The sequence below is a fragment of the Pteronotus mesoamericanus genome, unplaced genomic scaffold (assembly GCF_021234165.1).
Source record: "Pteronotus mesoamericanus isolate MK-2021 breed Mesoamerican mustached bat unplaced genomic scaffold, CSHL_Meso_final contig_20, whole genome shotgun sequence".
In the NCBI taxonomy this organism is placed as follows: domain Eukaryota; kingdom Metazoa; phylum Chordata; class Mammalia; order Chiroptera; family Mormoopidae; genus Pteronotus; species Pteronotus mesoamericanus.
In genome coordinates, this window is record NW_026555085.1 from 4331770 (window position 1) to 4357651 (window position 25882).

The 25882-nt window shown below is 55.5% G+C and overlaps 1 protein-coding gene across 4 annotated transcripts in view; it reads right to left on the bottom strand.

The window, feature by feature from the left end:
• Positions 1-25882, bottom strand: part of GRM4 (glutamate metabotropic receptor 4) — a 116252-nt gene that overhangs the window by 62033 nt on the left and 28337 nt on the right. For 2 of the 4 annotated variants that reach the window (XM_054569230.1, XM_054569233.1), the window contains exon 3: positions 699-915. The exons of the other annotated variants lie outside the window; for them this stretch is intronic. In XM_054569230.1, coding sequence (XP_054425205.1) covers positions 699-915 — 217 coding nt within the window. The remainder of the gene's footprint in view (positions 1-698; positions 916-25882) is intronic. 4 annotated transcript variants of the gene reach the window in all.

Here is a 25882-nt window from a genome sequence, read left to right on the forward strand (position 1 = left end):
GAACAGACCCACTCAGAGGCCCGGGTTTCAGCCCTCCAAAGTGTTAAACCCTGTTATTAGCCTTTTATCACTTGCCGATACCAAGAGCTTATCACTGGAGCTCTGAAGCAGTTCAGGGAAAGCAGTGAGCTTACCCAGGAAAAGGAGGCCTGTGGTAGTGGGAGGAGCTGGAGGACAGCAAATCACTTTTCCACAGTCTCAAATCGCACCCGCAGGGCACCTGCTTCACTGAAGCCCGAGCCAGAAGTGAGATGTGACTCCTCAGCCCCTGCCCCTCGCCCCCACCAGTCTGCTCAGTCTTAGGGACTCCAAATTCCTGATCCTTCCAAACCCTCTGAGGCCACCTTACACAAGGCCACCTCCATCCCCACCCCGGCCCCTCCTCTCTGCCTGAGAACAGGCGCTGTTCTACCAGCTCCCACACTAGAAATGCTGACAGTCCCTCATTGCCTGCCTCACCTGCAAAAGTCCTTCACCTCCAGCCTTCACCCCCAGGAGTCCCCCAGCTGCCTGACAAGGACACTGGCCAGTCCCCAATGCTCAGAGGAGAGACCGAGGAGGCCCACAAGGGGCATGGCCCAGGGCAGGCAAAGCCCATAGCAGGACCCAGAGGATGGCTCTCAGGCAGTGCTTAGCCATGGTGCCGTGACATCCCCCACCGTCCCCGAGCAGGACCTGCAGACGGGCACCTGACTCACCATCCTCTCGGGACTTCTGGATGAAGGCCTCCACGCCGCTCTCGCCGTAGCTGCCCTCCGAGGCCAGCGTGGACACGTAGTTCCACTTGAGGGCGCGGACGATGTCCACCATGGCCTGCGCCTGGTACGTGTCCGAGGGCACCACGCGGGAGAAGAAGTCGTAGCGGCTGTTGTCGCTCAGGTCAGGGGCTGTGGAGGCGTAGCTGATCTGGGGGATCTGGAGGTGAGAGGGGCCACTAATGGGGGTGGTTGGCACCCCACCCTGCCCAGCCAGCACCACACCCCTACGCACCAACCTTCCTCCTGTCCCAGGGCCTTGGAACCGCCCCAGCCCTTCCCCTGGGCACTGCTTCCTCTAATCCTGGGGAGACCCTGTGACATGGAGGAAACTGAGGCCCAGAGAGAGGCTGGGCAGATGCTCAGCCGGCCCAACCCCTGGCTCCAGCCCAGGGTCCCAGTGCCTCCCACCTCCTGTCAGCTCTCCCAGATCCTATACCTCGTGGCCTTCCCCACTCCCAGCAGAAGTGAGGCTGCCGTCAGATTGAGAGGTGACTATCATGTCAGCACCATGCTGTCCTCCAGCGAATCTCCCAGCTAGCCTCATCTGGGTCCGGTGGCTGGTGGCGCCCAACAACACACATGTGCACACCACGAAGTCATCGGGGACCTCACACATACATGCACACATACACACATGTATACACATACCCCAAGAACCTCTTGAGTCAGGGATGTCCAACTTTTTGGCGTCTCTGGGCCACACAGGAAGAAGAGAAGTTGTCTTGGGCCACACATTAAATATATTGTGACATGTGATCACAGAAAAAAATCTCATAATGTTTTAAGTAAATTTACAGTTTTGTGTTGGGCTGCACTCACAGCCATCCCGGGCTGCGATGCGGCCCGCGGGCTACAGGTTGGACACCCCTGAGAGAGCTGGAAGATCCCAGCCGGGGAAAATCCCCAGGTGAGTGAGATGGTTTGGCCTGGGGAGGGGGTGGGGTGTGGGTAATAAGAGGGAGCCCTGGGGGGTCATTTGGTCCACCTCGTCCCCCAGGTAGCCCGTAGGTCACCACCCAGCAGACCCCTGTCCCCGCAACTCTCTCTGGGCTCAGGCTCCTTCCTCCTGCCAAGCTCAGAGGAGACAGAGCCCAGGCTCCAGCTCCCCCAACCCCACCCTCCCACGATGGCATCCCAGGAGGCCAGAGTAGGCAGGGCCTCTGGGGAGTCCCTCTCTTCACAGCCTGGGACCCAGGACCCAGAGAGGGAGGGGCCCACCAGGCCCACAGCCTCTCAACAGCAGACTCCAGGCCTGCTGCCCCCCGCCCCTGTGCCCCCAGACATGAAGCACTTTCCTGGCCACAGCACCCACCTGCCACCCATGGGAAAAGGTGAGATGCACAGCCCTCAAGCCCCCCTTCCTCCAGGGGTTGACATCAACCATCCCCAAAGGACGTGGAAGGGGCCACATGGACCCTCCTGCACCTTCCCTCCTCCCTAGCCCACACTCACATCCCCAGTGTGCTCCTCACAGGCCTCCTGCTGCGCCGGGCCCCCCGGGGACCTCAGCGCCCCGTGCTCTGCACTCCCACCTCCACGCACACCCACATGCGCCCTTCCTCTGCGCCCTCTGCCACGCCCTCGGCTGTCCAGGGTGAAGGGGTGGGCACACTAATCTGCGCTGGTGTCAAATCTAAAACTTACCTCCTTGAGGCATCACTAAGATTCAATCCTGGCCACAAAAATAAAAATAAAAAATACTCGTGACCAGACCTTCAGTCCCCATGACAACTGAGGGTGGGGAAACATTCTAGGGGCAAGAAGATTGGGGATGCCCCCTGGACAAGCAGTTGCCCACCTAGCCTGTGCCTATGCCTTATCCCCAAGGAAAGTCGGGGTGCACCTTCCACTGAGGATGCCTCTTACAATAAGGGCGTGGCCCGGCCCAGCCCTGTAGTGCCCCGAGACGGGCCCCAGCAGGCCCCTCACTGGGAGAAGACCAAGTCCTGGGAGGTTCTGGGTGAGGATGGGGGTCGGGGAAACAGGTGATGGGGTCCAGTCTTCTGAGCAACCAAGCCCTCTCATTCTGGTTCTGTGATCTTTATAAAACGGTATGCTCTACGTCAGGAGTCCCCAACCCCTGGGCCGCAGACCAGTATCGGTCCATGCCCTTTTAGAAACCGGGCCACACAGTAGGAGGTGAGCGACGGGCGAGCAAGTGAGTGAGTAAACCAGTCCCTGGTGCCAAAAAGGTTGGGGGCCACTGATCTATGTCATTCACTGTAGCATCCTCTGTAACAACCACACTTTGGAAACAACCTGTTGAAAGAAGCTCTGGCCATACGAGGAATACTCTGCAGCTGCGAAAAAGAACACAGCAGCCTTCCACGCACTGCCCTGGACTGCTCTCTAAGGCAGAGTAAACACAACAGCAGCGAAGAAGCAGGGTGCAGACCTGCTTATTGTGTGAGGGACAGAGTACACTCAGCTATAAACTCTGCGGAGGGAACCAGGGGGTGGGGCAGGGTTAGGGAGGGACCTTCCACCTTATACCTTTTGTATCTTTTGTGTGTAGAACCATACAAATACAGCTCCTGTTTAGAACACAAACCATGTTTGAATCTTGGTGAGCATGTGCATCTCTTCTCCTGCCTGAAATGGCACCCAAAATGTAAAAGGGAGGATCTGATTGGCTAGTTGATGGTTATCTTGAAAAGTATTACTATTTTTGAGATCTGATAATTATAGTTGCAGTTGCTTGGATGGTTTTGGGAGTCCCTGTGTCTCAAAGCAGGCTCCTTAGCCTCAGCACTCTTAATACTGCACTTTGGGGAGAAAATACTTTGTTGGGGAGGGGGGCTGTCCTGTGCATTGTAGGAGGTATAGCAGCATCCCCAGCCCCTACCCACTAGATGCCACAGCACACACCCGCCTAGCTGTGACAACCAAAAATGTCTCTAGACATTGTCAAATATCCCCTGGGGACAACACTGTACCCCACTGAGACCCACTGTTTTAGAGACATGCACTGAAATATTTAGGGATAAAGTGATTTGATGAGGTCTGGGATGTCCTTCAAAAGAACTGGGTGGGCGAGTGTAGACGAAGAAATAACCGTGTCCAAGAGTGATGACTGCTGAGCGGTACGCATAGGAACGCTCAGTGCCTCATTGGTTGTACTTTTGTATGTGTCTGAAATGTCCGCATTTTTTAATTTGTCAATAAAACAGAACAAAATTAACGCCACCTGCAACTGATTCCCCTCTGAACAGAAGTCCCTGAGGTTGGAGCTGGAGCCGGAGCAGGCGGTGCAGACGGCTGCCGGACCCCCGGGGCAGCCTTCGCGACAGGCGGAGACGGCATGGTTCTGTGTCTTTCTTTGGTAGCTTACCTCTCACCTGAGGCTAATCGCACCCCTAGGAACCCACTCTCCTCCTCATTAGAAGATTGTCTCGTCCTTCTAATGTTTTCTCCCAACACAGCGCAGAATCAAAAGGGCATCGCACGGCAGAGGGCAAGAGCCCCAGGGAGGTGTCAGGGCTGGTGGCAGAACAGGACGGAGAGGCGGCTTCCCACTCATCCCTCACTCCTTCCACACTACCGCCGGCCTCCACTCCCACCCAGGCACTCAGCCTCGGTGGGGGCAGCAGACAGACTGATGCTGTCCAGCTGCCAGGAAACAGAGCCCTCCACCGTGAGCCCGGCCTGCTGGCGGTGTCAGATACAGACCAGTCCACTCTTTTCACCCCTGTTCCCCCAAAAAGGGTAGAAGGGCCAAGTATGGCTTCCCACAGGATGTGCTGTCGGCCTGCAGGAGCGCCTGGCCCCTGCTCTGTCCCCAACAGTTCCTGACACTCTTGAACAGGGGCGCAGCCCTGAGGTGATTGAGGGAGGGCCCAGGGGACCTCCAGCACCCTTTTATGTGTTCCCTCTGCCAGCTCTCTCTTAGCTCCAGCCCTTTCAAGTTTCCTGGGGGGTGGTTTCAAGCAGAGGCTTGGGAGCTAAACAGCTCAGCCACCCCTGAGCTGGGAAACCTTGGGCAAGTCACTTTACCTCTCTGGGCCTCCATTTCCTCAGCTGTAAAATGGGAATCCTTAGGATCCCTTTCTTTGAGGTTGTGAAGGGCATGTGGAACGCATGAGAAGCACTCGGGGGCAGAGCCCGGCAGGCTACAGGTACTCTTCTGGGAGCTTTGATCCCCTCGTCCCTCCTTTTGGCAGCCCTCTCCTCTTGCCCCTGACTTTTTTTTTTTTTTACTAGGACTCTCCCCTGTGTCCCCACCTCCTGCCTCCAGCTCTCAGCTCGCTCTCTGTAGTCACATAGGTATTGCTGTGCTTAGTTAGTGGGCACACCTCCTCCTCGGATGCTGGCACCTCCCCCTCCAAGGCTCTCCTCCCCCCACCCCACGCCAGCCTTGAGTGAGGTCAGAGGAAGCCAGGAACTGCCCAGGGACACCATGGGCAGGGTGACTGTGACAACCTGGCCTGAGTGGGGCTCTGATGTCCCCTCAACTCACTATCTCCACTATCTCACTATCACCCAGAAACAGGGGTGAGAGAAGGGGATGTGGATTCACATTCTCCTCAGAGAAGGCTCCTCTCCTCTCACAGTAGCAGCCTAGGAGGGAGGGAGGCAGCCACGCCCACCCCATCACCAGCTCCTCCCTCTCCTGCCTCCCTCTCCTGCCTCCCCACCGTCACAACACTTTAAGCCCCTGCTATGTGCCAGGCGCTGTTCTAGGTGCAGGGGACATGGCATCTCCTGTCACATCCTTGGAGGGCAAGAGTCAGCAAGAACCCAGATTCCAGCAGCACTTAGTCAACTACAGGTGTCCTACTCTAGGTCCATCTGTCTGTCTTTTTCTCTTTCCTCCCTGGCCACAGAGCCCATGACCTCATCTCCTCGCATCCAAATCTTCCCTGTGAGGCAAACCCTAGCTCAAATGTCCCCTCCTCCAGGCAGCCCTCCCTTTGCCCTCATCCTCCAGAGAGAGTCTGCTCAGACCTCCCACAGCATGGAGTCGGGCTGCTCCAAGGGGTACCAGGCACACCCTCCCAGGGGTTAGGATGCTTGGTCTACTTGTCAATTCAGCAGGCCTTCTAAGGCAACCCACTGTGCTAGGCAAGGCCACGTGGGATTTGTGGGGAACAGAGGAAGGGAACTAGGTTCATCCCAGTCCCAAAATTAGTGACACCTACTGCATTGCAGGGGACACCCCGGGGAGGGGGCAGGTGGAACACCCCTGAGTGACACACATTGTGCCTGCAGCTGGTCCCAGTAGAGCCTCATTTACAGAAGGGCTGAGAGACCGAAGGGGGAGGGTGTCCAGGTCTATATCTCTGTCTCTCTCTCGTTTCTTGAGTGACAAGCAGGTTAATGCCACGTATGGAAAGACAAATGCTGCTTCCAGGCTTTAGCAACAATGAAGATGAATGCCAAGTGCATTTGTGTATGTGTGCATGCACATACACATACACGCACGAGCACATGCTAGAGCGTGTGCCCTAAGCACACAGGTACACGGCACACTCATTCATTTACTCCTTCCAACAACAGTCACTGAGTGTGACAGCCTGCCAGGTGGAGCACTGAGTCCCAGGGATAAACAATGACCTCTTCCCTTGTGGGGCTCCCAAGCTAGACAGAGACATCAATGGAAGGGTGATACGAAGCTGCCAGATGGCGAGGAGTGTCCAGGAGGAAAAAGAAGAGAAGGAACAAGGCGCCGTTAGAGAGAAGGGCCAGGGATAGCCCCTCCAAGAGGCTGACTTTTGAGTCTAGACCTTTCACGCAGAGGCAGTAGCCAGCGCAAGGCCAATGTGTATGTATAAGCGTGTATGTGCATTGTGTCCACACAAGCACATGTGTTGAGGGCCTGCCTCTCTTCTCAGGCTGCTGTGCTAACCGGCAGCCACACACACACCCAGGTTTGGTGACAGGGGCCGTGCCCACAATGCCCGCGGCTCAGGCTCTAGATCTCTGGCTCCCAGGCTAGCAAACCCTGAAGACGCCCAGAGAGCAGCCAGTCTGTGTCCCATACCATCCAGAAGAGAAGGGCGGGGTTGGGAGGTGGCTGGCCTGCCCAGCATCTCAGATCCCACTTAGGGCACAGTCTCCTGAAGGCCAGTGCTTTGTTCAAGGCTTTCCAGAACAATCAGGAGGGAAACCCCTACCCTGACCTGCACAAGGACTGGGACACCCCAAGCCAAGCGGCTAGATGTCGATGGCCTTCACCATGGATACCCCAGGGCCACCTGACAGAAAAAAACCCAACCCTCTTGTGAGCTTTAGTGTTTAAAAGCAACTCCCCTCCCCGCCCCCTCCCATCCCCCTCCCCCTCCCCTCCTCTTCTTTACCCTCCCCTCCCCTTCCCACCTCCCCTCCCCTCCCCTCCCCTTCCCTAATGCCGGCACAGCACACTAGCTTCCAGCACGCTCTGGAGCCAGCCTTCCCAGGGCTATGCACCCCAGCTTTGCCATCCTGTGAACCTTTAGAGAAGCAAGACGCCTCTCGGCCTCAGTTCCCTCCCCGCTAAAGTAGTCATAGAAACAACAGAGAGGACTGCATTCGTGAGTATACGCAGTGCTTAAAAGATGGGGCCCTCAGCAAATGCTCGAGATTATTATTGAGAGGGAGGAAGGGCTTTGGCCCTTGGGCCCATTTTGCAGATTGAGGAAAGTGAGGCTCAGAAAGATGAAAATGCCCCCTGAGTATCAGAGCCAGGAGACATCAGAAACAAGGCACACAGGGCTGCTCTGCCTCCCTGTATGTCACCCCCCAAGCCTGGGCTTCAGGCCCTGCTCACCCTCCCAGCTGACTCTGTTCCTTCTGTTCTACCCACAAGCCAGGCCAGGCAGCAAGAGTGAGGCTGGGATCCTGCGGCCACCTCTGCTGCGAGCCCAGCCCAGGCCAGGGCCCTCTCAGACCTCCAGATCCTACCTGCCAGCCTGCGTCCCTCACCCAGGGAGCAGGGACCCTGCATGGAGCTGCACAGACCCTGGAGCTGGCTGCCTGCTCCTGCCCTTTCCGATCCTGGCTGCTTGAGTGCTGGACTCTCAGCATTGCCTGTTTCCTTCACAGATAAAAGGCAGCCAGGCTTTTAGGCACATGAAAGCTATGTGGGCAGGAGTGTGTGGGTTGGAGAGCTGGCCAGCGAGAAGGCCAGCTTCCAAAGGCCCAGCCTGCACGGTCAGGGCTGAGGGGCACCACCCCTACCCGACACCTCTCACCCACCTGAGCCATGCTGGGGCCTTTGCTGTGACACACAGTGCCCAGAGGGGCAAGAGGTGTTGTCAGCTGGCGGGGGTGGGGGGGCAGCAGGCGGAGGGAGGATGTCTCACTGAGAACTGGGCACGCACCCTCCTGTCCCCCAGGTACCGAGAACATGGATGTAAATAACCCACTTTCAGAGAACTAGCCTGGGGGTGGGGACTGAAAAAGGAGGGTCTCAGAGTGGAATGCCTCCAGGCTGAAGTGCTAGGTTTGTGGCAACCAGGGACTCCTGAGGCCTTGCAGGGGAACCGTTGGGAGAGTCCAACTGCCCAACGCCAAGGAGGGAGTCAGCCCTGACCAAACCCGCTGAGACAGGTTCAAGAGCAGAAGGCAAGAGTGACCCCGCATAGGACAGTCCCAAAGAAGACTCCGACACGCCATACCTCATGAAGGAGCCCCCCACAATTACCAAAGAACAGAGAAGGGAATTCCAAAGCTGGAAAGTAGTGGAGGGGACAAGCTGGGCAGGGGACTGGACTGGGGTCTGGGCGGCCTTTGGAAGGACTAGGAGAGGCTCCACAGGACAGTCAGCCTCCTACCCCGCTGCCTCCTCCAGGGCCACAGGTGGGGGCCTTCCCCTGTGCCCACGGAGCCGTTCGGGGGCCGCTGGCCACCTCCCCACAGACCCTCTGGGAGTTCAGGTCAGGTTGGCCTGGGCTACTCGCTTCAGGACGCCCTCATTAATCAGATCTGATTACTCTGCTCTATGGACACAGACTGGCCGCCAACTCTCAGCTGAGCATCCGGTCACCTAGGGGTCTGGCCCTGGGCTGGCAGACCTGTGCCCCAGTGCCATTGACTGTCTGCCTGGCCCTGCTTAGCCCAGAGTCAGCCTTCTGCCGGGCCGCTGAGCCTGCCTGTCTTCCCACCCCCGGGCACTCAGCGTTCCTGGCTCTGCCCCTCCCCAGGCCTGGGGACTGAGGGACCCTGGCCCTCCTCTGCCCTGTCACCCAGGCCCCTTGCTGTCACACTGTGGCCTGCAGCATTTTTCCATTGTAACTGGGAAGTACACATGAGAGTCTCTGAGGCACAAAGGTTCTTAAAAGACAGTAAAATTTGCCTGTGCGGACCATGACGTCCCTTCACCTCAGCTGCTCCCATGGCCACCAGCCTTCCTCCTCTCCCACACGGCTCTGTTGATTCATTCCCGGATCCACCCACTCCATAATGGTTTACTGAGCACCTACTGGGTGCCTGATGTAATCTTCAGCACTGGGGTACACACTCAACGGCAAATCCCTGCCGTGAGGGAGCTGACACTCCAGTGAAAGAATCAGTAACGAATGAGTATGCACAGAACTAATGGTGGGTGCAGGTCATAGACCTTCCCAGCTCTCTGCTTTCCTGGCACACGGTAAAATTCAAGTCCCTGCTCCCCGTGGTTGGCTGGGGCCATGTGACATGTTCTGGGCAATGAGCTGGGAACGGGAAAGACAATCACTTCGAGGTCAGAGCATTTCATTGCAGCTGTGGGCCCCTACAGGGTGTATGTTCCCTCTGCTACCATGACCAGCAATGTTCCAAACCAGCCCGGGCCCTGAGGAGATGGGGCAGAGCACCCAGCCAGCCGAGGAGCCATGTACCATAGCAAATAGTGCATGTATTTTAAGCCACAGACTTGGGGGTGGTTTGTTCCTGCAGCATCACCTCACTGACGATGACAGACGCGGTGGCATAGTGCTCTCACTCCAGGAGAGCCTGGAGGGCTCCTTTCTCCCCATCTCACGCACCTGGGTGCGTCAGGCTCACACTCATCACAGGCCGGTATGGGCTGAATTGAATTAAAATTCACCCAGGCAGACACACACACACGCCATTAGCACCATGAACACTCACATTTGAGTGCTCACTATGTGCCAAGAACTGTCCTAAGTGGTTCATATGCCTTAACGCCTTCAATCTTACAGTAACCATATAAAGTAGGCCCTTTTATTCTCCCCATTCTCCCAAAACTGAGGTAAAGAGAGGTGAAGTAATTTGCCCAAAGGTCACACAGCTAGTGAGTGGCTGAGCCAGGATCTGAACCCAGAAGAACTAGCCCAGAGCCCACACCACTAACTGTCATGTAAAAAACCTCAGTTTCCCCCTTACACAAGTGAGCCACACACCTGAGCACGCACAGGCACACATGCAGAATCTGAGGGTGACTGCACTGGCCTTCAGTGACAAGAAAGGCCATCCGCATCTGCGGTGGGGCAGGGTCCTCAGGGCAGCGGCAGCAGGGAGAGCCAGCCCCACTTCCTCTCCTGGCCGTCACACCAAGGGCTGACATGGCTCATCTGTCTCCAACACAAACGATCATATGCAAACCTCTGTCTCCCCGACAGGATGCATTTGATTTCATTAGACATTTTTTCACCAAGCCTTTTGGACCCAAGCTTTTTATCGGGATCACCAACTCCACTCAAGACTGCCGGAGAGGCGGCTCATGGCCACTAACTCCTCTCCCTAAGGCCACGGGCACAGCCAGAACGTGCAGGCACCTCCATGGTCAGCAGGGCCCCCCTGGCCACGCCAGCGCCCCTTGCCAGGGCTATTACCATCATCCCACCCCACGGCATGGCCCCACAGTCACAAGTGGCCTCTTTTTCCTCCAGACATCATAATGGGGAAATAGCTTAGGAAGAGTTCGTATCATCCTGCAGCCAGAAGAACTGGGGTGTTTAGGTGGGCAGGAGACAGAAAAGAGAACAGGCCTCCCCTTTTCCAGCAAAACTCCCATACCAGCCTTTCTCTGGGAGCCCTGCCAAGTGCTAATAAAATGCCCCTTTCGGCTCAGTGTAGTGCGAGCTGTCAAAATTAACAGCAACACTCGGCATTTTACCAGAGCGTTTTCGCTCACATTACCTCTAACCTCATCTCCAGCCACTCCCGTCCTGGCCTCGCTGTCATGGCTCCAGCCACACCGGTCTCCTCGCTGTGCAGTGAGCATCCAGGCACACTCTGCCGCAGGGCCTTTGACCTGGCCATTCCTTGTGCCTGAATGCTCTTCCACCCACATACGTATGTGGCTTGCTCCCTTACTTCCCTCCCTTCAAGGCTGCTCTGATGTCACCTTCTCAGGAAGGCCTTCCCCAACCACCCCATTTAACAGCAACCCTGCTCCCCTCCCCTGCACCCATCTCCACTCTAGCCTGCTTTGATTTCCCCCATAACAATGATCACTTTCTAACCTGCTCTACAGTTACTTATTTCACTTGTCATCCACCTCCCCCTAAAACATCAGCTCCATGAATACAGGGACCACTGTTTCACCACTGTGTCCTTGGACGCCTGGCATGGCACTTGGCACAGGGCAGGTGCTCCATAAACAAAGGGGCCACTTTAGCCCTTCCATACAGCCAGCTTGAGAACAAGCTCCACAGTGCCGAGAACCCCCTAGATGAGTGAAAAAAAGGAAGCTCAGAGCCTGAGGCCTTGCTAAGGCCACAGAGCTGTCAGTGACCGAGTTCTGATTCTCATGTGGCCTGAGACTTCACCTGAGTGAGCCAAAGGTATGGCTCTGCAGTAAGCGGGCCACTCCATGGCAATGCTTGGCCAATGGAAAATGCTCTCGTGTCTCTTTCCTCCCTCGCCAAGGCAAACCTTATGTCCAGCGTCCCTCACCTCCCAGGACCCAGCCAGCCACTGGTCAGAAGGGCAAGCGGACACTTGGATTAATTTCTGGGCCTGGTCTGAATTATGTATTCCTGGAAAGAACCAGACAGATGCAGGCAACAGGCTTTTGAACAAATATTTCCCCAGAAAGCACTTTATTCAGTCCCTTGTCTCACCCTTTTAAACATTATGTTTTCTTAGGAGCCCTGGAAGAAAAGGGGGCCGGCCGATAAGCCTGGAGAATAGGCGGCGTGGTGTGGAGCACCTGGGCCGGCTGACAAAGGAGGGTTCCAACACACTCAGAGAAAGTACCGCAGATAAGAGGCTGGCTGGGAGCAAGCAAAACCCTCAAATCAGCACTTGTCCTATTTCATCAGCAAAATGTAGATCAATAAATTATACTCATTTTTGTAGGTTTTACATGCTGACTCCCTAACCTTATCAAGAGTGATACATGTGGGGAGGCCAGGGATGGGGGAGGCCGGCAGCCTGCAGAGGAGCGCAGGGACCTGGAGGAGCCCCACGAGACCGCAGCGCTGTGCCCCTCTTCCAGGAAGGGCTCAAAGCCCAAGTTTCGGAGGTGAGAGGCAGGCCGGCACACCCTCTGCCCACTGCCTGGCTCTGTGACCATGCGCAAGTGACCTCTCCTGTGAGCCTCCATCTCCTTATCTGTCAAGTGGGCGCAGGTGGTGAGGATATGGGTGCTGTCCACCTCCCTGTGGGGCTCACAGGGGAGAACAGATGTTAAAGAAGCTTGGAAAGAGGGGAGCAAACCATCATCATACTTCTGTTAGCATACCAACGAGAGCAGTTAACAAACACAGGCTCTCCTGCTGGTAATCCTCACAGCCCTGAGGAGGGAGCCCCGCCCCAGTTTACACAGGAGGAGACACGGTCAAAAAGCTGAGGAACATACCCCGGTCACAAGCCTTGGGGTCAGGAGTAGCACTCAGGCCCATATGATGGCAAATCTGGGCTTTTGTCTTTAGTTGAATTTATTGGGATGGCATTGGTTAATAAAATTATACAGGTTTCAGGTGCATGATTTTATAATATATCATCTGTATATTGTATTGTGTTCTTCACCCCAAGTCAAGTCTCCTTCCATCACCGTTTATCCCCCTTTACCTCCTTTTACCTCCTCCAACCCCCCTTTCCCTCTGGTCATCACCATGCTGTTGTCCGTGTAAACCTGGGCTTTGTCCATGCCAGAGGGCTCCTGTGGGTCAGGGAGTTGGCAGTGCTGGCCCACTCCCCCGCCCAGGGAGCCAGGGGCTCTGGACCAGACCAGGTGGCTGCAGTCCCAGGAGGCCAAGCTGAGGATGCGGCTAGGCAGGGACTGAGGATGTGTAACTGGCTGGGCCAGGGCCAGACATCTTGATAACTGGGCAGGGGTGGCAGCAGGCAAGAGGCTGCTGGGGTGTTAGTGGTAATACTAGGACCAGTAGCTAGCATTTAATGAGCACTTGACAGGAATTATCTCATTTAATCCTTATACAATAACCCTGGGAAGTGAACACTATCTATTACCTTCATTTTTTAGATGAGAAAACTGAGATCCAAGAAAATACAGAAATAAAACTCACACAGCAAGTGACAAAAAGGGATTTGGATCCAGGGTTAGCTGACTCCAGCACCTGAGGGTTCTCCCCTAACACTCACCTGACTCGTATTCCACATTCACTCCTACTTCCGGCCTTCGGCCGCGCCGCACCTGCACCTGGGAGGCAGCCAGGACAGGGAGTCAGTTCTTGCCGGGCCCTTCCCCATCCTCGAGCATGACGCTTCCTATCTCTGAGCCCCAGCTTCCACATTCTGTTCAATGGGGGCTTAATGACCCCTGCCCCACTGGACTCACAGGGTAAGGACAGAGGGAGGGGCCCTCACACTGTGGGAGTGACATCCAAAAGCCTCTTCCACAAAACCAGTCAGTTTGCCCACAGGCTGCAGGAGGCTGGGCAGCACCGGAACGACCTCACTGAGCGGGGTGCCCTGGGGGACCTGTAATTACACCGGTGTCCCGCCGACCGTGTCACACGCAGAGTGCGCGTGATGGGGCGTGGCCCGGCTGAGAGGAAATTAACCACAGTCTGCCTAGTGCTCTCCCAAGTTAATGTGCTGCATCATGTGTAATATATGGCTCTATATTAATATAATGGGATGTATTAACATTATTGAACTCAACCCAATAAAAGTCATAGCACCGTCACTCCAGGTAATTTATATAACAGGCCGGGCCACAGCCAGGCTGGCAGGAAGAAGGCCCCACTAGAGCTCTGGAGCTTTTGCTGGGGACAGGGGCCTGAGCCCTGGGCAGGGACAAAGCCAAAACCAGCTCAGAAGGTGCAACCAAGCAGGCAAGGCCAGGTGACCCCCAGGCCAGAAGGCCAGGCTGTGGTCCAGGGGAGCTCCTGGCCCCTAGCCCTCTAGCCAGTCCTCCACATGCCTGGCACCCCCTTCCCAGGCAGCACTTGGCCATGTAGGCCCTCCTCTTGGCAGCCCAGCTCCCCTCTCCCAGTGCCCTCCTCTCAGGTAGCCCCTCCTCAGCCTCCGTTCTGGCCCTGCCTCCTTTCCCTGACAGCACCCTGACGACCCCAGGACTCGGTGCTCCAGCCCCTGTCACTCTCTCCACTCACTCCCAGGCCACCTAGGGTGTGATGACACACCCCTGAACTCAGGCTTCCACCCTCTGCCTGCTCCTCAGGGGCCATCACACGGGCATCTCAAACTCCAAAGGTCCAGAGCTGACTGAGCACCCGACCCCCAGATCCTGCCTGAGTCCCTCCCAGCCAGACCCATGTTGCACACAACCCTGCCTCCTCCTTCTCTCGTGCCCCAAACCTGATTTATCAGCACTCGTTGCTGGCTCCGCCTTAGACACAGACCCAGAGCCGACCACGGCTCCTCCTCTGCTGCTACCACCCTGGGCCTGGCAGCAGCGTCTCTGGCCTGGACTGTGCAGCAGCCTCCTGGCTGGTCTTCCACCTCCCACACTTACCACCCACCCCTACACAGGCACAGTCCACCGCCCACCTGGCAGCCCGAGAGGCCTGACTGAAACCCCAGTTAGATCCAGTCCCTCCTCTTTTCAAGAGCCTTCCACCTCAGCCAGAGTGAAAACGAAGGTACCCCACCTTCCCCCTTAGCCTCCTGACCTCACAGCCCACTACCTCCCCTGCTCTCTCTGCTCCCGCCACTCCGGCCTCCGTGCTGTTCCTCCCACCACACCAGGCAGGACCCACCTCAGGGCCTTTGCACAGGCTGTTCCCGCTTATCGCCACCTACAATACTATACATGTCATTCATGTGTCCTCTTGGTCTTCTGCCTCCCACTGGAATGTCAAGCCCACGGAGACAGGGTTGTTTTGTTTTTTGGTATTTGGGGTTGTTGTTTTTATTTTTTTGTTTTTCGTTGTTTTTTTTTTTTTGCCTGCCTTGCTCACTGCCACAGCCCCAGGACTTAGGACAGTAGCTGGCAGTAAAGCCCTCATTTGCAGCCCCTGATCCCAATTGAATCCCAATGATTGGCGAATGAATGGGTGAACCAGAGCAGCCGTCTGCTTTTACCGGATTCATAAATGAGTTTCTCTACAATACTCTGTTAGGAAAACACCTGCTTTTAAAGAAAGTGTTTGAAAACCACTGGCCTGGTCCAGATGAGGAAACTGAGAAATGGAGAGGCCAAGTGACAGCTATTTAGCCAAGACCACAGGGCAGGCTGGTGGTCAGCCAGTCCTGGAGTTCACCTCTCCCCTGCCCACCCGCTGACCCAGCACTGCCTCCAGTGGGGCTCTGGGGCTAAGCTGGCTGCTCAGCACCCAGCCTGCAGGGAATTCTCCGATTCCTGGCTGCCCCCCTGCCATCCTTGGCCACTGGCAGCCCCTGCTCTGACCCAGCTCCTGTCCGCATCCTCAGGAAGGCACCACACGCAGGTATACTCGGGGTGGAGTTCCACCCCAGGGTTGCGTTTGGGGGGATGTTTGCCGTGGAAGCCCCACCTTCACCTGCAAAATGAGGGCTTCTGGCCCCTGGCAAGGGCTGCGGTGATCTGGGCCTCCCACCCCCTCATTCATTCATTCATTCATTCAGAATATACTATTTGCTCAGCACTCACTGTGCTCCCAGCACCATGTGGGCACCAGGGGGCCCCAGTGAGCAAAAACGCAGGCAAATCCTGGTCCTCACAGACCAGAGTTCAGGGAGAGGGATGGTCTCACGGTGCCTGTGCACACCAACACGCACAGATACAACCTCTGGGAAGTGCTGCGAAGGAGGGAATGGGGACTGTGAGAGCCTGGACTGAGGGTCTAGACTCTCCTCCTTCCCATACCCCCAGTTTCTCATCTAACAATCATAACAACAATTACTGTATGTAATAATAGCTTACCATTACTGAGCACTTACTATGGTCCAGGCTGTTCTAAGTGCTGCCTATGCATTAACTTATTTAGCCCTCACCAGAAGCCTGTCACACACAGAGGCACATACTATCATTTAGCCTATTTTACAGTGAAGGAACTGGAGTCCAGAGAAGTTAATGTACTTTGTCCAGAGATAAGTGGCCAAGCGGGGATTTGAACCCTGACAGCTGGGCCCTGTCTGCCATCACACTCTGCTACCTCCCTGTGGAAACACGGATTAGAATGACTCACCTCTGAGATCCTCCAGCTCTGTGGTGTTGCTTCTATGACTCTCAGCCCAGAAATGTGGCCTCTGGCCAGGAAGACCCCAGCTTCTCCTAAAGGGTGGCAGCTAGGAGTTGGGGTGGGTCTCTCCCCAGACCTTCCTGCTTCTTTCTACCTCCTGCAGAAACCTCCAAACGTTCATTTGAGTCAGCTCAGCGACCACATTCCCCCTGCCCACAGTGTGCCAGATGCTGGGACATGGTAGGGGACAGGATAGGCCCCGCCCCATATTGAGACCTGTTCTACACAGACGCTAGCAGTCGCAGTGGGGTTGGGCCCCAGTCACCGACCAAGGTAGGCCGCTCATTACAGCACCTGTACAGCTCTCTCTCTTCTCACTTCTCCACTGGCAAGTTTCAAGGTCACCTCCCAGGAAAACACCTGTGACCCTCATCTCAGGTCTGCTCCGGGACCAACCTGTGATGGTGCTTCCCCCCATTACCTCACCTAACTTACTCCTAATGACTTTCCAAGTAGATACTATTATCCATGTTTTAAAGGCAAGGACTTAGAGAGAAGTCACCCACACTCAGCCACTCAGCTGCCTCACCAATGCCTGAGGCAGAGATCCTTTCCTGCTGCCTGGCCTCCGTGTGAGCCCGTGGCAACAGCTGCCAGCACATCTGGGAGACAGGAGATGCCCAGAGGCTCTCCCTGGCCCAGCCCAATGCTTCCAGTTTCCAGCAACTGGTGATCTAAGCTGACACTTTCTCAGAGAGAAGCCCGGAGGGAGAAGCCCAGGGGCCTTCCATCCTGTCCCAACACTCCCAGGCCCCAGTCCCAGACCTCCATAAAAGCCAGAGGGTTGACAAAGCTCTGGCCCAGACAGCAGATCCCACTGGGCAGCCCATGGTAGCACAGCCTGGAGAGGAGCCTTGCCACCCAGCACACCAGGCACAGCCGGGTCCTCCCTAGGTGCTGGCAGACAGTGGCCATCTGCAGGATAAATTCAGAGGAGGCAGAAGCTCGGCCCCAGTCCCCAAAACATCTCCCCACATCTGCTTCAGGGTCCAAATCTCCATCACTTGGGGCAAAGTGAGTTTCTGCTCAAACCCACCCACGTTACCTGGAAGAAGGCGTCTTTAACCAGAGACTCTAGATGAAAAGGGTGGGATCGCCCCCCATGGCATCCCTGACAGGGGCTCTGGTCTCTGTTTGCCTTCCTCTTGTGACAGGCACCCCACCACTCATGCAGGGACCCGCTCCAGCTCCAGTGCCTACAGGCGTTTCAGACCTCTGAGCTGAAATCTGCCTCCCTGTCACTTACACGTACTTCCACGCTTCTAGGTCTGCCCTCTGGAGCCATAGAGACCTAGCCTGTGCCCCCAGCTGAGGGCCCTCCAAGGCTCCCTTCTACTCTGACACTCTCCTCATCTACAACCCCCTTGGCATCTGGCCTGTTCTGTACTCAGTGGCCCAGGTCTGCACGTGTGCACATGTGGACACAAAAGGGACACGGTGGCTACAGCGAGACCAGACCACTACTTAAAATGTGAGTCCATGAGTCTGGTCACTTCCATCCCTGCCCCAAACCCTTCCCACCTCAAAGGAAAGCCCACCCCGGTGTGGGCCCGCCGCCTCGCCGACCCCTGCTCATCCCCTCCCGCAGGCCACGGCACGGGGCCACACGGCGCTCCTTACGCAGTCCCCGAGCACCAAAGCGTGGGTCCCCTCACAGCCTTTACACTTGATCTGTGGTCTGCCTAGCTGGCTTTTCCCTACAAAATGTGTTCTTTCACACCATTCGTGTCCCTGAGCAAACATGGCTTTCTCAGAGAGGCTGTCACAGAACAGAACATCAAAGGCAGCCGCACCGCACTTCCTGGCCCCTTACCCAGAGCCCTTTCCACCCCAACTCCATATAACATGTCTCCCTTTGCGTGTGCGTCAGGCTCAGCCTCTTGGCTGTGCCTTGCAGAACTGGAGCCCCAACAGCCTGTGAGCCATGGGAGACAGGGCTCGCCCCGACACCTGGGCATCTGAGGTCACGATGGTGCCCCCCCAACCCCGGCCCAGGCTGCAGGGCCATCTGCCCGGCCTGGCAGCTCTCCTTTGCCCAGCTCAGGCCTGAAGATGGCGTGACAACAGGAAGGTCCCCCAGGGTGGGCTGGGGGTGTGGAGAATTAGAAGCCCACAGGAAATGGCCTGTCTCCAGTGGCATCCTGAGCTCCACAGGCTACAAGGAGCAAAACAGAGATAGGTCTCCCCATGGTCACCCTCAGGCTGCCAAGGCCAGGTGACAGCCCCAGATAATCCAATCTCATGCTCCAGAGTGTCAGCTACTGGTAGCAGCGGCTGGGAGGAGGAAACGCAAACATAGGGACCTGGCTCTGGCAGGAAGAGGCTGGCTCAGTCCATCCACCCAAACCGAAGGACCCGCGCACATGGTGTGCCACAGGGACATCCCAGAAAGGCTCACACATGGCCCTCACATGCAAACACACTCCAGTGCTCACCACATACACCCAGATACACATGCACACAGAGAAGTACACAAATATACTTCAACACAGCGTGCTCTGAGACAGGTGGACACACTCAAGTACACACATGTACACAGGGTACTTGAGACGCCCACCCCCACATTCAGGAACACAAAGTCACACAGGTACACCCAGGAGACACCCCTGAGGCCCACACAGACATTCCCGGACACGAAAGCACATCTGTCCTGCCTGGCAGCTCTCCTTTGCCCAGCTCAGGAGTGAAGATGGAGGCACTCACAGTGGCTCATGGTGATAAATACACCTGAACACCTGATGGTACACCACACAAATACTCCCTGGTACAGTCAGGACTGCCAAGAGGCAGCATTCACAGTGCATTTGGGGAGCACAAAAGAGCGTTCATAGCCGCCGGAATGCCACCACTCCGCCCAGCTGTCCATCAAGCAGCTGGAACTCTTAACTGCAGGAAAGTGCTGACCTGCTATCCCCCGTTAACACCTGGCAGGGGACAGTTTTTCTGCAGAGCTTGAGGCGGCAGAGCTGATGGGCTGGGGAAGGTGGGGGTTCAGGGGACTGAGGTGCCAGGGCAGCCCAGAGGCTCTGAGCCAGCGCGCCAGGCTCACCACAGTCCGGGTCCCTTGGACAACACAGGTGGGGGCTGCTGTGGGCAGGTCTGTCCCTCATCCCAAGGCACCAGCCCACCCAGGCCACTGGCACTGCCCGGGGAAGGGTATCGTGGCCAGCACCCTCTGCTGCATTTCCTGGTTGTATAAATCTTCCATGAGGCCACAGGGACCTCCAATGAGAAACAGGAGCCTTGCCCAAAGACCCTGAGGTGGGGAGGCCTCCCCTCAAAACCCCAAGTTGCACCTAAATAACTATAGCAAAAAGGTGGCAGGGGGGCAGGGTCATTCCCTAAGAGCCAATCCTCTCCGTAGCCCAGAGAGGAGAAAGCAGTGTCTGTAATTTGTTTTAATAACCCTGCTGAACTGGGAGAAAATTAACAAATGGGAAACCAGCTCAAAATTAATCAAACTTCTCCCTGTCCATCCCCCCACCTCCCATCTTAATGAAGGTTATTTATCCAACAAGTGAAAAGACACAGAATTAAATTAAACAGGCCTTTCCTTTGTGTCCTCTCCCCCGCCCAGGGGAGGCAGTGTCTGCCTGCTCACAGCTCTATAAGCTGCGCCTGGAGGAGCAGGATTCCGGGACGCCGACCCGAGGGGTTTCCCCAGACAGGACCCCTCGTGTGGCACACTCCCATCTTGGGCCTCACTGCCAGCTCTTTGTCAAAAATATGAAAAGCAGTTGACTTAACCACGCTCCTGGGGCAGGACAGAGGGAGAAGGTTCCTGTGGCTGAGCCCTACTGACGGGGGTGGGGGACTCACAAGTTTCTTTGCGGGCCAGAAGGGCCTGGGTGTGAAAGGTGTGGAGTCCGAGCACCCCCCACACAAGGACATTTGAGTACCCACAGCAGGTCCCAGCTGGAAACACCATCCGGGCCCCAACCTCTTGGCGGGAGGGGCGGGAGGGGCGCAGGGCAGTAGAGGAAGGACGCTGAACCCCTCTCCAGCCCCGGGCACTGGCACCGGGTCGCTGCATCAGCATCGCCCTCAGGCCAAGGGTGTGCCCAGGCTCTCTGGCGGTTTGTCGGACATCTGCCTCCTCAAATCTCTCTTCCCTGAAGCTTCTGACTCCATTTATGTTTCAGCCAGGGCCATCTTTGGGGGTCACAGGTTCCTAAGTAACTACTCCCAGGGTCCCCCCTCAACCATCCCCTTTGGTCTTTCCTCTGGCTTTGAAAACTGTTAATAGTAATTGTCTTCCATTTACAGCTTTGACATACAATCTCCTATTTAAGAGAGACTGTCAGGGTGCTCACCTCCAGGGTGAGGGAAGCTGTGGCTCACACAGGGCGCTGCACAAGATCCAGGTGGCAGTAGTGAGGGTCCCAGGCAGGGGCGGAGAAGGACAGAGCTCTGCAGAACTGGAACTGCCACCTGGAAGCCCCTTCAGGGGCTACAGTGGAGGAGGGCAGGGGGTTGATCGCCCCCTGGGAGGATGGGAGAGGAGAGAAGAAAGGGAACAAAGAGGAGAAAAGAAGGGGAGGGGAGGGGAGGGGACGGGAGGGCAGGGGAGGGGGCGAGGATTATTACAAAAAACTGCACAATGCCCACAGGAGCCACTGACAATACTACAAATTCAGTCCACACAGGGCAGCAAGAGAGCACCTTTCAAACCATAAATCTGATCCTGTCACTCCCTGGTTAAAACCCTCCAAAGGCTGCCCATTGCATCCGGAGTTAATAATCAAACTGCCCTGGGGTCCAGGAGTCCTGCCAGTCCAGCCCCTGCCACCTCTTCTCCCCTCTGAACAGTGTCCTGTTGTCCCCCTGATGGGCCAAGAATATTCTCGCTTCAGGGCCTTTGCACTGGCTTCCCCTCCACCACTCAGCCACCTGGCTCCCTTCCTTACGTGCCTGAGTCCATTCAAACATCCCTTCCCCTCTTCTGACATTCTCAAAACCCCTGGCCCTGGGCAATTTTACCGCTCAGCACCTGTCAGCACTCAAATTACTGCTTATCTTATTCCAGTCTCCGCCCCGCCCCCGCCCCGCCCAGGAGGTCAGCTCCAAGTGGGCAGGGATTGTGTTTTTGTTCACTGCTGTGTTCCAAACATAGCAAAACATCTGATTCACAATTTGAGGGATGAATGAATGGAAATAAACCAGTAAGTGAACAAATGACAAAATGCTTAAGGCCATCATTTGGGCCACTATCACTTCCAGTCTGGAGCCTTCCATTTGTCTCCTACCACTCACAGCCTCAGGCCTCGGCCTGCAACCGACCTTCCACTCCACACCCAAAGGAATATTTCTAACCCCCAAATCTGACCAGGACACCATCCTGCAGGACCAAGTCCACACTCAGCCTAAGGCTCCCAATCCACCCCAGCTATATCTCCACTTAGTCACCAAGAAACCCTCCCCATGCCACAAGCCCTGCTGCATCCATACCAGACATACATGAAGGTCTGGCCATACATGCCCTCTCCGCTTAGAGCACTGCAATGGCTCCCTCTCTGCCTGCAGAACACCAACCACCTCCTCCAGGCAGCCACCCATACATGCCCTGTCAGAACTGACCTCTCCCTCCTCTGAGCCCCAACAGACCCTCACCTGTACCTCCACCACAGCCCCCAACTCCCAACCCGAAATTAAGCTGTGACAAATCACACACTTGTCACACCTCCCCATCCAAGAAGGACCCAGATTTATTCATTCTGGCAATCTCTCCTGTCCCTGCCACCTGCTCTGGTATCTTGTACAAACTTGGAGCTCCAGATTTGCTGAATCAAATGCAACCAGTTCAAACACAGCCCGGGGAGAGTGTCCATTAAGAGGGGCCCTTCCTCCAGGTTACTGGTATTTCAGGCTGGTCTGAGGACAAACAGACCTTTAAGTGCCACTTAATCACAGCACACAAGAGAAGCTGGTCCCACATTCCACTAATGTCTCCTCAGGGGTTGCCCAGGAGGAAGCCGATTCACTGGGGTTGAAAGGTAGCCAGGGCCCCGACAAAATGGCAATGCACTGCCTCTGGTCCACCCAGCAGCCCATAATAGTAGCTCCTGACACACCCAGAAGCTTGCGTAGGCGAGCACACATGTGGCCACCCCCATGGGTAAGGGCAGCCGGCACAGCGCAGCCACCACTTAATTATTTATTCAGTACATTGTTAGCACAGTAGAGAGAGCAACCGTGTCTCCAGGCTTCAGTTAAAATATCAAGGCACCCGCAATGTCTGCCCAGCCACATGCCCGGCTGCCACCAAGACTGGCAGGGCACCTCCTGGGGAGCCATAAATGCCCCCAAGGCCAGTACTGCTTCCCCTCCCCTGCGTCCCAACAGCGAGGTTCTGTTTCAGGACCATAGACAGCGGTGCCCAGGCCTCAGGCGCCTCTAGGGGACTGAGGTTAACATCATCCCAGAGGCTGCCCCTGGGACACCCGGCAAAGCTTTCAGGGCTCTAAAAGACCATTTAGTAAATCGATAACTAAAAGAGCCTTTCCAGCTGCCCAAAGTGGCCCTGGGACAAGGCTTGCCAGGTTTTGAGCCTAACTCCAATCCTCCGCCAGCTCCCCACCCCGCTAAAAGAAACACTTCACAGCACATGCTGGAAGGCAGCAGTTCAAGGCTCTCAGCCTAGCTCTTCTCCAGGCTCCATGACAAATTCAGGCACATCACACCACCTCCCAGGGCTCCAGTTTTGTCACTCGAAAAATGCAAATGACGACAGCCAAGCTGTGACCTCCAGGGATTGTCGCAATCAATGGAAGGGAATCTGGAAAAAGTATTCAATAAAATGAGATACAAATGTTGGTCATGCCAAAAGAGGGCTTTAATTACGTATGAGTGGGTTTCTGCGGCCTTCCCACCCCTACTCCAGCCTGGAAATCCCAAATTCTGGGGCACAGACTCAGCATGAAGAAAGAGCTGACAGATCTTTCAGGAGCTGGCTGGTCCAAGCAAACTAGGTCACCCCTGAAATTTAATTCAACAACCCCCGGACTTGAATATGAGGCCGAGTAAAATCAAAGTGGGCGAGCTGAAAAAGAGCAAGAAATTCCAAACACATGCCACCAAGAACTGAGGCATGCACACAGGCTTCGACAGGCAGCACTGCAGGCCTCTGCTGCGGTCTGAGCGAGCCTGTTTCCTCACTGCAGCCGGTGGCTTACATGAGATAACCTGTGGAAAACTCCTGACACAGTGCCAGGCACATAAACTCAGCCATTTGTTTTACTGAGCACCTACGATGTTGCAGGCCAGGAGCTAGAGCAACACAGAAGAGAGATGCAACCTTGTAGAGCTGAAATCTGAGTGACCAGTGTTGTTCTCCATCAGGATGATGGGAGAGGAAGCATGAAGGATGCGCCTTGAGGCACAGGTGGAATTTCCAAAGCAAAAAAACATGGTGAGATGGTATAATACCTCTGGGGAAATGCTATAATACCTCTGGGGAAATGTAGTGCCTCCTAAAGCTAATCATTCATGCAACCTATGAGCATCCTATACATGGTTATGTGAAATGAACATTTGTGTCCACTGCAAGGCAGGTACAAAAATGTTCAGAGTGACTTTATTCATTATAACCAGACACTGGGTTCCGCTTCGATGTCCAGCAGCAGAAAGGGTAGATCAATGATGAACTACGCAAACAATCACACAATAGAATATTACAGAGCAACGAAAGAGAGCAAATTACCAAGATACCCTACCACGGGGACGAATCTCACAGACAGCCTTCTGACTGAAAGAAGCCAGGCACAAAAGACTTACCACATGATTCTGTTTATCTGAAGCTCAAAACCAGGCAAACTACTCTACACTGTTAAAAAGAGGTCAAGCTTCTGAGTAGCCCTTGGGGGAGAGCGATATCCACTAGGAGGGACTCAAGGGAATGCTCTAGGGAACTAAAAATGTTCTCTATCTTGATGCTTGTACAGGTACATGCATTTATAAAGGCTCGTCAAGTGGTACACCTGAAATTTGAACATTTTACTGTATATACGTAATACTTCGATTTTCTTTTAACATAAAGCAAAGATGGACAGAGCATTCTTCAAGGGCAGAGGGAACATCGCAAGCAGAGGTTGGCAGACCGACACCAAGGAGTTGAGAGAGTAGCTTTGCGGAACTGCAGCGGAAGCGGCAGGGGCCGGAGGGAGGGAGGGACCCGAGCCAAGGCGGGCAACAGGGCCAGCCAAGGCGATGCCACCCTGGGAACCCCAGGGCCTCTGCCTCCTTCTCCCAGGCCCCTCCTGCCATGCTTCCCACCTGTCCACAGCAGACGGTACAAGTGAGGTCACCAGCACTCCCTGCCAGCCTGACCCCCGGCCCACCCCCTACCTCAGCCACCATGCTGGATTGAAATCCCTGAGTAGTTTCCAGGGCGCTAGGGGCTTTTACCCTGAGCAGGAACAAAGGGAAGCCACAATCCCCCCAATCCTTTGCCTTCAGTTCCACTCAGCACACCTCTCTGGGCCCCGACATCCTTCGCCCACAGCATCGCTGAGGACACCTGGTTCTGCCTCCTACACTCCCCCGGTATGTCCACCTTCCCACCTGCTGTCACTGGGAGCTCACCTGAGCGCTTGTCTCTCTCAGGACAACATCCCCAATTAAGAAGGGCCCTCCCACCTCCTGCTTCCCACACCCAGCACCCAGCCTTCTCTGTCACATCTCCTCATGGACAGAGGGCCCACTGGAAACGCAGACATAGCTGAGGAAGCAGCCCCCAGTAAGAGGTGACACATCAAAGAGGACAGCGCCCCCGGGGGGGCGGGGGGAACTGCACAGCCATTAGGCACCACGTGTCAAAGACTGTTTAAGGATATTGGACGAAAGCTGGCTATAGAAGCACATGGATGTCATGATGTCAAATTCATAATTACACAGAAGAAGAGCTAGAAGAAAATACACAAACGTATCAAGGGGGTCAGTCTGGATGGTGGGACAAAGGGGCAAATTTCATTTGCTCTTTATGTTCTTCTGTTTTCCAAATCTACAATGGGTATGTTGGCTTTTATGACAGCATCAACAGGACAGAGTCAGAGGACACCAGACCACACTCACATATGGGGGCCCAAGGCTGACTCTCCCCTGCTCTGTGGGGCAGAGGGAGGACCGACGTGACTCCTGCCTGCAAACCACCTTCAACACCACCCACACACTCCTGCAGTAAGAAAGAGCCACTGGACGGAAAGGACCTGCCCAGGGCTGCCGGCCCGTGACATCCAGCTGTGGAAGGGGCGGGCTCTGGGCTGGGAGGCTGGGACCTCGGTTCTAAGCTCAGCTCTGATACCGAGTGGTAGGTGGCCTCCCACACGTTAACTTCTCTAGGCCTCAGTTTCCTCACCTATAAAATACAGGCATCTGTCCTGACCACTCTGTAGGATTGTTGAGTGGAATGATCAAGAAGTGGTGAGCCCTGGCTGGTGCGGCTCAGTGGATTAAGCACCGGCCTGCAAACCAAAAGGTCGCCCATTCAATTGCCAGCCAGAGCACATGCCTGGGTTGCGGGCCAGGTCCCCAGTAGGGGGTGCGTGAGAAGCAACCACACATTGATGTTCCTGTCCTTTTCTCCCTTCCTTCCCCTCTGTCTAAAACTAAATA